The sequence below is a fragment of the Chelmon rostratus genome, chromosome 8, assembly GCF_017976325.1.
Source record: "Chelmon rostratus isolate fCheRos1 chromosome 8, fCheRos1.pri, whole genome shotgun sequence".
In the NCBI taxonomy this organism is placed as follows: Eukaryota; Metazoa; Chordata; class Actinopteri; order Chaetodontiformes; family Chaetodontidae; genus Chelmon; species Chelmon rostratus.
Window position 1 is genome coordinate 24,658,874 of NC_055665.1, and position 12,049 is coordinate 24,670,922.

At 43.3% G+C, this 12,049-nt stretch overlaps 1 protein-coding gene across 7 annotated transcripts in view; it reads left to right on the forward strand.

Annotated features, from left to right (window-relative positions):
• Positions 1 to 12,049, forward strand: part of rims2a (regulating synaptic membrane exocytosis 2a) — a 133,222-nt gene that overhangs the window by 107,297 nt on the left and 13,876 nt on the right. Inside the window, exons 27-29 of one of the 7 annotated variants that reach the window (XM_041941690.1) lie at positions 2,188 to 2,354; positions 2,934 to 3,173; positions 9,557 to 9,801. The exons of the other annotated variants lie outside the window; for them this stretch is intronic. Coding sequence (XP_041797624.1) covers positions 2,188 to 2,354; positions 2,934 to 3,173; positions 9,557 to 9,801 — 652 coding nt within the window. The remainder of the gene's footprint in view (positions 1 to 2,187; positions 2,355 to 2,933; positions 3,174 to 9,556; positions 9,802 to 12,049) is intronic. 7 annotated transcript variants of the gene reach the window in all.

A 12,049-nucleotide genomic window follows, 5' to 3' on the forward strand; every position in this document is an offset into this window, starting at 1 on the left:
AATGAGCAGTGAGGGAGGAAATGTGCTTTCTCTTTCATTTGGGTGGACTGAGCCTTTAAGCCTTTCGTAATAGATTCAAGCAATGTGACAGTGAGTGTGTGCAGAGTCAAGTGTTTACTACTTTCTTCTGGAGAGGTCCTGAACGTGTTCAGATAGCTCTGCCTGAGCCCGGCGTCTCGCTGCAGTCTGGGCCAAGCCGTATGAGACAAAGGCTCCAGCTCTCCTTTTAAGTCTGTGGTATGAAAGCTATTGCATTAGGAGCAGCCAATGTGTTTGCTCGAAGTCGATAGAGAACTGATTAAACTGTGAGTTGTCCATGTCTGTCGGACATTAGCCTCCTTGGAAGCGTCATGGACAAAACTATGCTGTCACTATTTTTAAACAAGCCTTCTGAGTGCTCGCCTTTAAGCTGTAGTGTAACACAGAACGCTGTCACCCTCAGCTCAGGTTCTCTTACACTAAACACTCCACAAAAACATACCTGCAGGACATTATATACACATCCAGTTTTACAACTTTTGTTGAACCAGGGTGGTGCCAAGACTGGAGGAAAGGAAGCCTCAGCGTAAAGCTAGTTTAGTACAAATCTGCTAACCAAATGTGGTTTTACATACTGTACTGGCTGCCTTCCAGAGGTGGAAGCAATGCCATGGAAAAAACCTTGAATTCACAATCAGTGTATGTAAAATTCTATATTATCAGAAGTAAACTGACCTATTATTCATTGTATTGGTGAATTATTATTATTACAGATGCATTTACATGTAAGCAGGATTTAAGGTTGTATTCGTTCAAGCTGAGCTAAATTTAACTATTGCGCATTTATATTCTCATCTTGGTAAGACTAAATGCCAACAGAGGACAACGGTCAGATCTTTAGTGAGGGCCACCTAACAGTTTAATCTAGCCATGCTGTTGGATAATTTCATCTATAATGATGCATCATTTTTTTATTAGATACTCATGCTTTCAATGTAAAGCATCATTGTGCAAAGTAACTAATAACTACAAAATTCCCTCTGGGAAATTTTGAAAGGGCACGGGGGGCTACTGCCGGGGGAACCATCTCTGTCAACATAGACATGATCATCTTTCACTGAGCAATGATTGAGGAGCTGTAATCACATTAAGTCTTCTGTGTGTGTGTATCTCTGTAATCAAGTTACCTGTATGTGCATGCATGTGTGTGTGTGTGTGTGTGTGTGTGTGTGCGTGTGTAACTTCTGCCCCACCTGCTGATAATTACCTCTCTATCTCTCCCACTTTTTACCTGTTCCTGTTCTGAACATTTTTTTTGAGAAACTTTATGGTCTTCAGATGGTCATAGCTCGAAAACCGTAAGAGATGTAAAAAAATGTGCTGAGGTTCATTTTGAGCCGACAAAATTATCTACGTTTTAAAGTTTGAATGAAGTCTCTAGGAGAAAGTATGGCGAAGCAGCGGACAACTGAAAAAGGCTGAAATTTGAGGAAACAGCAGATATCAGAGGTAGTCAGTCCCTGATTAATGAATTGGTCCCAGCTGTGGCTCTGGGTTCAGCTCAGAGGTTGCCATGACAACTTGAGGTGGTTAGAAGCAGGCAGTATTGCGTGAGATTTGGGTATAGCACACCTCCTGAACTAAAGCCTAAATTTATTGCAGTTTTTCGCGTCTTATGTCGCGAAAAACTGCAGGAGCCAGTGACTTGGTGCGTTGCACCGTGTCCCTAATTATTGCTGTCAGGTGAATGTAGTCCAGTGAAGCATACAGTGCTGCCTCTGCAAAGGAGAGCATACAGAAAGTAGAGTTCTCAGACAGTATACATCAGTATCCCTCACCTAATACTCCTTATGTAACCTCACCATCCCTGCTGCTTCTTTCCGTGCTCCTCTGAGAGCTAAACTAATGACTCTACATTATTCACATTCATCAGCCCACTTCTGCAGCAGAACTTATCTTGATCAAGACTAGTTGTCCTTAAAAAGCTAAAGGCGTGCGAGCGGTGATTTGTTTGCGCTGAAAGTTCATTCCCTTTTATAACTTTGTAAAGTTTGTAGTATTCTCTCATTTTATCTTGAAAAAGTGCCTCCTTTTTAAGTACTGTATTAACATTTAGCAGACAATCCAAAAGCACTGCACCAGACTTTGTTGTGTGTAGAAGAAGAAGAAATAATAACCCTGTTTGCATTGTTTTTGTCCTCTCTGCAGCGCTCAGGCAGAGATCCACGGGGCTCAGATAACCTGTCGGCCAAGTCATCGGACAGCGATGTAAGCGACGTGTCCGCTGTGTCGAGAACCAGTAGTGCCTCTCGGTTCAGCAGCACGAGCTACATGTCTGTCCAATCAGAAAGGCCACAAGGAAACCGCAAGATCCGGTAGGCTGATGTCCGCACCAGGGCACAGTGAACTTTGTCTCACTCTTTTAACTCATCGGGCTGTTATCAGGAATGGACAAATCCCCCTCAGCTTTGAACTTGTCTTGCGTTGCCACGTCCAGACGTTTTCAGCTTTGAATCTGTTTGCACCTGGTTAAACATAGAGATGAAAATGCACCAGCCACCCCAGCCCCCCTTAGCGCTGTGTGTCATTTTCTCACTGTGATGAGTTCAGGGTTTGGCTCCGTTTTAGAAAAATCTGGAACCAAATGATTGAACTCTGCTCATTCAAGCTGTGGGGGAAGTTCGTCCATATCTGGCAACACACATTGAAACATAAAACACATTGCATCTCTTTGGGTGTTGTCTCATATCAAAGCAAAACAAGAAATTCATTTGCATGGCGCTTTGCTGTAAGTCTACATTTCTGTTTTCTGTTATTTTGAATCAGTCTGCTTTTGATCTTGGCTGCACTGCGTCTCTGTGTTTGTCTTTCCTGTTGTTGACAATATTCATGCTTTGTTTGGTTTTCTTTCTGCTTTGCATGTGCTGCTCTCTTGCTTCTGTCTCCGTCTTCAGCCAGTTGCGATCAAGGAGCCAGTCTCGGGAGGGGGATGAGCATTTAGGAGAAGTGCTAGAGGAGGAGGAGGCGGGTGGGGGAGGAGGAGAGGAAGGGAGAAGGGTCAGTAAAGAGGGGAGATCGCAGGGAGGAAGGAAGGGATCGGGGGGGAGGGTAGACACAGACAAGGAGCATCAGGAGGATTTGGTGGAAAAAGAAGAGGACTTGCACCAAAGGAGTATCTCAGAGACTGACCTCAGGTAACATGTGTGTGGCAGCCTCTAACTGTAGACTCCTACTAACAAAAGTGAAAACCCGTATCTCCCATAGACCCACTGGCTTAGCACATTTCTATGACGATGTGCGAGACAGACTGTGGTGACTATCCTCCACCCTTCAATCTTCATAATTATGTACAGTAACTGTGGCCCTATTAACCCTTACCAACACCAAAGTAGAGGAGTATAACTGCCTACCAACCCATGCAGCCTGTTCAGACTAAAGTAGCAGATAAGATCAACATTAGAAGCAGCTCAGCAAGCATTTAGGATGAAGGCGAGGTTCTCCTAAATCACAAAGAAAAAAAACCTTTTTTTTCGTTGCCATGCAGAAAGACTGAGGTTTTAAGATATCCTCTGCAGAAATGCAATACAGAGAACTAAGTGTGCATGTACAGTGTATCTGCATGTGTGGATGTATATGTAGTCGCAGTCAAGAGGGAAAGTAAGTAGGATAACATGAAGATGAAGGAAGGCGATATTTTTTGTCAGAGTGCGTGTTAGCATGACATCAATCTCTTTAATACAGAAAGGAATATGGAGTTCCTTTATTCACCAATCCTCTAATCCACAGATGTCACTCTTGTCACATTTTATTAAAGACCATATTCTGACTTCAGTCCAAAACAGTGAAGTTATTGACACATTTCTCTTTAGCCCCTTAAAGGCACACTACAGTAGCAATGCTTGTTAGCGTCTGTCTAATTTCATCATGGTCACCTTTGGCCTTGCTCTGAAGAGCAAAGTTTAGCTCTGAGGCTTTTTTACGTATTTATATTCCACCATGTAGCATGACGACAGACGTTAGTATCCCATTGTAATCAATCACACATACATGACTGAATGCACGTGCGAAAATCTTTTCTTTTTTTTTTATTCGGTGCATGCAGACTTTTTTGATTTGAACATGTTAAGGCTATATTTAACACGACTCTATTTTCTTGTGGCCACAAGAGAGTAGAGCTTCATTTCTGAAGAGTGTACGACTGGCAGGTGTAAAAAGTATGTCAAGAGCAAACTCAGGAACAAATTGATTTGGAGTCTCACAGCGGAATTAAAGCTGAGCTTACTCTCCTAATAAGATGTCTTCACTATCAAATCACATTCACAGCAGGATCCAAGTTAGTGCTTCTCACCCACATTAGTACTTCTCAGTGCCTGCTTGGACTCGAGAGAAAACACATTAAGATAAAAGCTGCACCCTCTTATGTGTGATTAACTCTCCACCAGTGTGTACAGTCTGATTAATAAAACACACACCAGATGTCCATGGCAGAAACGTGATCAGATCCACAGGAAGGTGTACAGGTGTAGTGCCTACACAGAGCGTTTTCAGGTTCAGGTTAATGCTAAAAGAACATCTAAAAATAAATCCTCAGACAACGCAGGTTTGTCTAGTGAGGCTGCAGCCTGTGTTGCTTTACTGTTTGTCTGTGTTGCTCGCTGCTGGGATGTTTGCACTTTGTCTGTTTTTCACATGCTCTCTGAGTCCTACAGTGTCACTCTACACCTGCGACTGCTCAAACCAAACCTCCCGAATTCCCCCTGCCACTCCTCCACATGCCATTTCTGTGTGTGTTACACCACTGCCCTCACACCTAGACCGTCAACCAGCAATCAGTTCACTTTCAGTGAAGTCAATGCAAACTGTAATTATCTCGATTACAACACCATTTGAATTCATCTACAATATTCCTATTTCAAACAGTGTCTTCCTCCTTGACTGAAAGTGAGCTCCTGCTCCTGCTTATAACCTGCTGACAACTCTTATCTGTGTGATCGCCCCCAGTTCCTTCATGACAGCTACAGTATAAATCTTTTCTGGGACAGCAACACATGAGCAGAGGATAACACAACATATAAGGATAACAAAAAAACTGTGAGGATGTCCATGTACACAGTAAATAATTAGGCATGAGCCTCAAAACCCTGTGGTTTACAGAGGTGTTTAAGAGTTAGCAATCAACGCAAGTCTTATATAAACTGATGTTGACAAGTTATATGAAATAACTCATAATGAATCAAACATTCAACAATAACCCTATTTTTAGTCAAAGGTATTTTCACAACGCTTACAGCAGAATATAATTAAATAATAAAGTCCCTGAAACAGTCATGAAACAAGTGGTTGCTAGGCAGCGAGTAAAGCTTAATGTGAGGAGTAATTTTGGAGGAGAAGCTGAAACAATGAGCTGATCGATAGGTCATTCGACAGAGAGTGAATCACACTTTTTTAATAATCTGTTTAATTATTTTTTTCTGAAATTCCAAACATTTGCTAATTCCAGTTTCTTACTTGTGAGTATTTGCTGGTTTTAATGCAAATCTATATTAATATTTCGGAACATGCCTAGCTCCAACACATTTAATTGAACCTAAAGTATTTTCAACAGTCATCAGACGTCAGTATAAGACTTCTTTCTATAAGAGAAGCAGTCCTTCAGTTATGCTCTCGTTCTGAACTGTGCCTGAACCGGGAATGATGAGGGACACAGTCTTTCAGGATAATTCACTAACTGTTGTGCTGCAGCCCGCCGTTGTGCTCTTATTTTACGAATCAATCCGGGCCTGCCAACACGTACTGCACGTGTGACACTGTGTGTGTGGGTATGGACGCCACACATTTCAGTTCCGTCTGTTGCTTTTCAGCATCATAGGCCGTGCGCTGTTATGTAAGCTCTGCCTGTGACGACACTCCCATCAGCCTGTACAATGAACTTAAACAGCGAGCAGAGGAGCGAGCCTTACTGTGATACGTGCTGAATATAATCAATATTGTGACTCGAGATCTTTTTCCAGGAGTCAGGAATTTAACATATGAGCTGCTACCAGCCTCGTGTGATCAGAGGTTCATTCACCGCTCTGCTTATCTATGCGGAAGCAGTGTGATTTGGCAGAAACACTGCTGCCGGCTACATTTACTTATGACTCATCTCTATGTTTTTGAGGTCACAGTGTAAATATACATCGGGTACACATTAAACAGGCTCGCTCACATTGGCTTGGCGTGCAAACATCGTGATAGCCATATGTGTTCTTAGTCCATGAGCGCTTTCACTGTACGGAGAGGCAAATGCACACACGTGGCTCTCAGCTTTTGTTTTGTACAGTAAGAAGCTTTTAAATCCTGAATCACGGATTTAAAAGCGAGGCACCTTGCCTCTTTCATCCAGTGTTGTTGCCTGGGTTGTGGCTCATCACATGAGGGAGAGTAAAGACAGCGGCTAACAGGAAGGGAGGGATGTTTACGTTAAGCCCCTGGTCCTCCCACCCCACTCAACAACAGCTTGAGTTACCTCCACGCCTCAATATGATCTTCAGATTTGGATTAATCACTTCAGCCTCTGTTGAAAAACTTTGTAGCCGTGTTAACGGGCACATATGCACGCTAATGCTTTGGCCGGGGCCACAGTTGCCATGGAAACCCCTATTTCTGCCTCACCTGGTAAAGAGTCAGTGATCCTGTCTGCGAAAGGCAAACACGATGAGGGGATATGTATGGGAGGACAGGATGCACTTTGTGTATACATGCAGCATTCATGATCTGTTTCTTCCTAATTGGCTGAAAGAAAGCTGCTTGACAATCCTACATTGGGGTTAACAGCGACACATGTTGTCTCTAAATGTTATGTTAACATGTTGAAAGGAAACTGCAGTGCTCCTGAATTATTTTGTAGTAATGTAGCTTTTTCAGGCGAAGTTAAATCTTGTTTTTATATGAAGAAAAAGTCTTCCAATAAAAAACATTTGCACTCATTGTGCTGTTTACTGACAACTTTTAATGGTCACCAAGTGAAGGTCAGATAAAACTTTCCTTTTTATCCAATGATTGGATGTGATTGTTATCTTATGACATGGAGATGATCCCATTTAAAGACAGCATGGCGTCAACACCTCTGCGAGACAAAAAATGTCCGGGTTTTTTATTTTTTTTCCTTGGGAACATCTTGGCCTAGATGAAAATGCATGGTGAGCAATCTGCATGATGAGGAACACTATGTTCTTTGGGCTGAGGTTGAAAATCAAAAATCCCCGGAGAGTTTTCCAAGCAGGCACATTTACACAGTGTGGCCGGCCTGAGTGCCAAGACCTGTTCAGAGAGTGGAGATACAGTAATGAGAGGGGCTGGTGGGGGAACAGTGAGTCAACGCTCGGGTAAATTTATTTTACGCGGTTCTGTTTATTTACAGTCAGTTTGATGAGCACAGTGTGTTCAGTTGGACCAGTAGATTATCCATTTGAACCAGCAAGACGATAGACAGGTTAGATGAAGAACAAAACTTCATTATTGGCCTGCTTCCTGCACACGCATTAAGGATTTTCCTACTGTAGACGCAAACATGCTGACTAGTGCAGTGTGTCAGGCCAGACTAGAAGAACATTTGCATCTAATTTTAAATTATTGAGTATTTTTTAATGCATCATGCAACATGAATTCCATTTGAAAGGGTCTGCGTTCACGCCTCTCCGTGCTCATCCATTTTAAACGTGCAGCGGCCATTAATTTGTAGAGGCAACAATGCCCCAGCCCAACTGACCTTGCCACTGTGCTGATATTTGATGTAATGGAAGAGGCAGCATTATCACCCTGTGTCGACCAGATGAAATGCAGCCTCACTGTGATGATAGTGAAAGAGCATATTTTAGAATGTCACCTGTACCACGTCGGCCCGTGGGGTTGTCGGGAGTCGAGGCGCTTGAAGTCGGCTTCAAAGGTCCTGGGCTGCATTACCTGATCAAAGACACTAATCCCCCAATAAGCATCCAGTATTTATGTATTAAAGTACAGGTCGATCCATAACAGAGCCCACTGGCACTGGAACTGGCATAAACAAAAGGCTTTGTACGTCAGGCTGAGGTACGAGGTGTGTGCATTCTTTCAGAGCACTTCTGACTTATTTCACCACCAGCTGGCAACCAAAATAAAATGTATAAACAGCCAGAAGCTAGTGTTTAGGACAGGAGCTTTCTCTAGAATTCAAATGTGGCGGCGCATGATGGTGTTCGGCTCGGCAGTGACAAGATCAATATGATCGCTCATGACATTTAAAGTGTAAATGTTCATTGACTTTATTTGTTTAACATGAGCCTCTCTCTCTTAGCTATGAACATCTGCGAGACTTGGACGGGCTGAAGCTCTAGCGAGGGTTAACATTTAAATTAAAAGCGTCACTCACCTTCAGTGTCATTGTACTGTAGTCATTTTGCCTGCATTCAAAATCCTATAACTACGTCAGACGTAATCTTGATTATATACGGTCATTTTCTTAATTGTAATGCAGCAGAGTTGAACACTAATGTCTAATATATCAAAGAGCAGAAATTGAAGGAGCCTAATTGAAGTAATTGATGAGTCGATTGTCGAAATGCATTGATTCTTCTCCCGTTTTAGTGAGCGTGTCTCTCCATAAGTTTTATTCATAAGACAGTTACATGGTGGAGGTCGGGCACTTGAATTAATGAATAGTAGCCTGAGGGCGCTACACGTAACTCATCCTATTAACAATGCAGAGCCTATGATACAGAATGTAATTTGTCTCTAAAAGATAATTTTGCTAGCAGAGCTAAAATAGGGCCCTAATTTGGATGCTGGCCTATTTCATTTCACAGGAAGAGCTGAAGTATAATCCTGATGACTGACAACTTTTCTTTTTGTGTGCGGTTTAGTGTTAAAGTACTGTGTGTGTGTGTGTGTGTGTGTGTGTGTAGGCTCAGGTGCAGAGAAGTTGTTACATGAAGGAGAATGCTGGATAATGAATAGCGTGAACTTGCATTTCCTATTATTTACAAGCTGTATGCAAATAAACTGTGTCACCAGTACAAACCCTGGTACTGCAAGAATAGCACTGAAAAAATCAAGACCTAACTAACAAGCCAAAGTCAGTTTATTAGATGCTTATAGACTAAACAGTAAGTGCTAATCAAAGATAAGAATCCTTCGGATTAAAAGATCGAAACACTGGATGTGTTGATCGTCAGTGGAGTCTCAACCTGGTTCAAATGTTAGATAGGATGTAACACAAGGCAACTCTCACAGGTCAAAATAACAAAGAACTTAAGTTAGTGCACAACGATTTAAGGAGCTGGATACAGTAGAGTGTGTGATAGTTGATGTTTCACTGCATGAGGAATCTTTCAAACACAGTACATCCACTTTAAACCCTATACTGTAAGTCATGAACTCCTGTACCTGAACTCTGTCCTTCTCTCCTTTTCACCCCACACCTTCTCATCTTCTTTCCTCTTCTATCCTCACCTCCCGTCTCCTCCTCCATCATCTCTCCCTCCACATCCTCTCCTCTGGCCTGTCCCCTCTTCTCTGTCCTCGCCTGCCCCCCTCCCCTGTCAATGGTGGTGGCTGACAGTGACTTTGCATCCAAAATGAAAAACAGGCAGATGGGCTCGTCGGGCGGGATGAACATGACCAAGAGCACAAGCATCAGCGGCGACATGTGCAACCTGGAGAAGACGGACGGCAGCCAGTCGGACACGGCGGTCGGCACGGTAGGCACCGACGACAAGAAGAGGCGCTCCAGCATTGGTGCCAAAATGCAGGCCATGGTTGGCATGTCGCGCAAGAGCCGGAGCACCTCTCAGCTCAGCCAAACAGGTAGGGGCCGGTCAGATCTGTGCTGCGTTCTGTGCGTGAGGGTTCCTCTGCTGGGTTCTGTGCTGAATGTTCTAATACTGCTGTTCTCTCTTCTCCACTTCTTCCTTTTCTCCACTTTCTGTCTAGAAGGGCTTTGGACTCGCAACAGCACGAAAAGTTCCTCTCACCTTTCTCTCTCTTTCCTCTAGGCAGCAGCTCTCCTGGACACTTCTTTCTCTTTCTACCTCCTGTTTTTTTTTTTTTTTTTCCCTGCTCACTCTTTGTGTTTCCATGCACAATGCTGATGATTTATCCTGCTTTGGTGATCATTTGCTCTTTCATTTTGGAAAATGAGTTACAGATTTGCACTTCCTGCCACACTGGTGACCTCAGCTGCTTGTCGCTGGTCATGTTTTGTCTTTTGCCTTTCAACACTACCTCAATCTGTGGGCATCGCCGGTTGCTTCTGTTTGTTTGTATGAGTACATGTGAGAATGTGTGCGCTTTGGCGATACAGACGTGCAGGGGTGTGTTTGTGTTGCCATTTACAAATCTATTTTCCTTAAACTGAATGCACCAATATGTGTTCTTATGCTGTGGAAAAGATTGCATTTTGCAGAGCTATTACTTCTTACTTCTCTCTTCAGTGTGTTTTTTTTCCTATCCTACTTTCTTTTCAAAAGCGCTCGATAACCATTTGAGAAGGGTCGAGCTGCATTAGCTGATGCCAGACAGTGTGAAGAGCGGCCTAGCAGGTGGCGTGCGGTGATGTCTCTGGCCAGACAGATTTCTTTCTTGTCCGTTCATGTGAGGGTCACTCGATTAGTCCACTTCCCCTCCACGGGCGCGTCTCTCCGGTGCCTCTCGAAGCATTCAGCGCCCGCTCATCTCGTCTATTCAAACCTAAAGTCGTCAATACTCACTTCTACCCGTCAGCACTCTCTCCCCAGAAGTGGCTCCACCACATGGCGGTGGGATGGAGAGATAAATTTAGAAATGGATGTATGGTGAGCGGAGATGAGCAAGAGAGTGAAGAGGGGCAGCGTGCTCACGTGGCGCAGCGCTCGTGATGTGACTGACACATGGGCCGCTGACTTATGTCTATGGGTTAATCATTTTTTCTCATTATCAATCACGTCTATATCTCAATCAGAGTTATTCTGAGTATTTAAGATATGGCTGCTGGAAGACAAAAGGACCATGTGCAGTACTTCATTCAGTCAGTCACTGTGAAGCAGGTCTCCCAGCCTCGTGTTGTTGACTATTAATGATGGTGATGTTGCTGAATGAGGTGACTCTATTCTGGAGTTTATTTTTGAGAACAGCCAAAAGCCAAGTCACATTTGTTCAGATTTTTATTTTAAGGTACCTGTTTGAAGAGTTTAACACAATCACAGGAACAAAGTCACACACACGCACACACACTTTTTCCCCGCACAGACGCCGAGCAGCCTGGATCTCCTAGAGCTATTAATATTTCACTCAGAGCGTCTAAGTGCATCAGATGGAGTTTGTGAGAGCGTGCATACATCTGCCTTTCAATATTTGAGATCCGTGTTTGGTTCTGCACCAGCACAAACACTGCCGAGCTGCCTTTTGCCCTACTTTGCCGCGTGTTGTGCTGAGAGGCTCGTCGCCCGATTGAAGGGTGCATTCAAAGGCCGGTCGATTTTAAGAGGCTGCTCGACAGTTTGTGTGCACTGCCAAGTGCTGGTGGAGGGCGGGCAGATCAGCCAAGCAACACGACTCTGGTTTTGACAAACACAGGTCAGTCAGATGGAAGGGATGTGCTCCCAGGTGGCCACCATGAGGAGTGTGTACAGAGGCTGCAAATCCAGGCTCAAGACGCTGCTGGTTTTGTCCTCTCAGGCACAAAATATAAAAGTATCATTATGTCCATGGTAAAAACTAAGTACATTAACTCAAGTACTGTTTTCAAGTACAAACTTGAGGTTCTTTACTCACATTATTCCATTTGATGCTACACTATAACTCTCCTCTACGTCTCAGAGGCAAAGAGTGTACTTTTTACTTTTGACAGCTTTAATTCTGCATATTACAACAGTAAAATGCTTATAACACATTGATGCATCAGTATTAACGATCTAATAATGTCACAGAACATCTGGATTTTGAATGCAGGACTGTTTCTTGTAATGGAATACATTTACATTAATGAATTTACTCAAGTAAAGGATCTGAGTACTGCTTGAATAAATGTGTGGAGTGTATAAACAGTCTCAACTACTTCATTTTCCAATCTGCACTG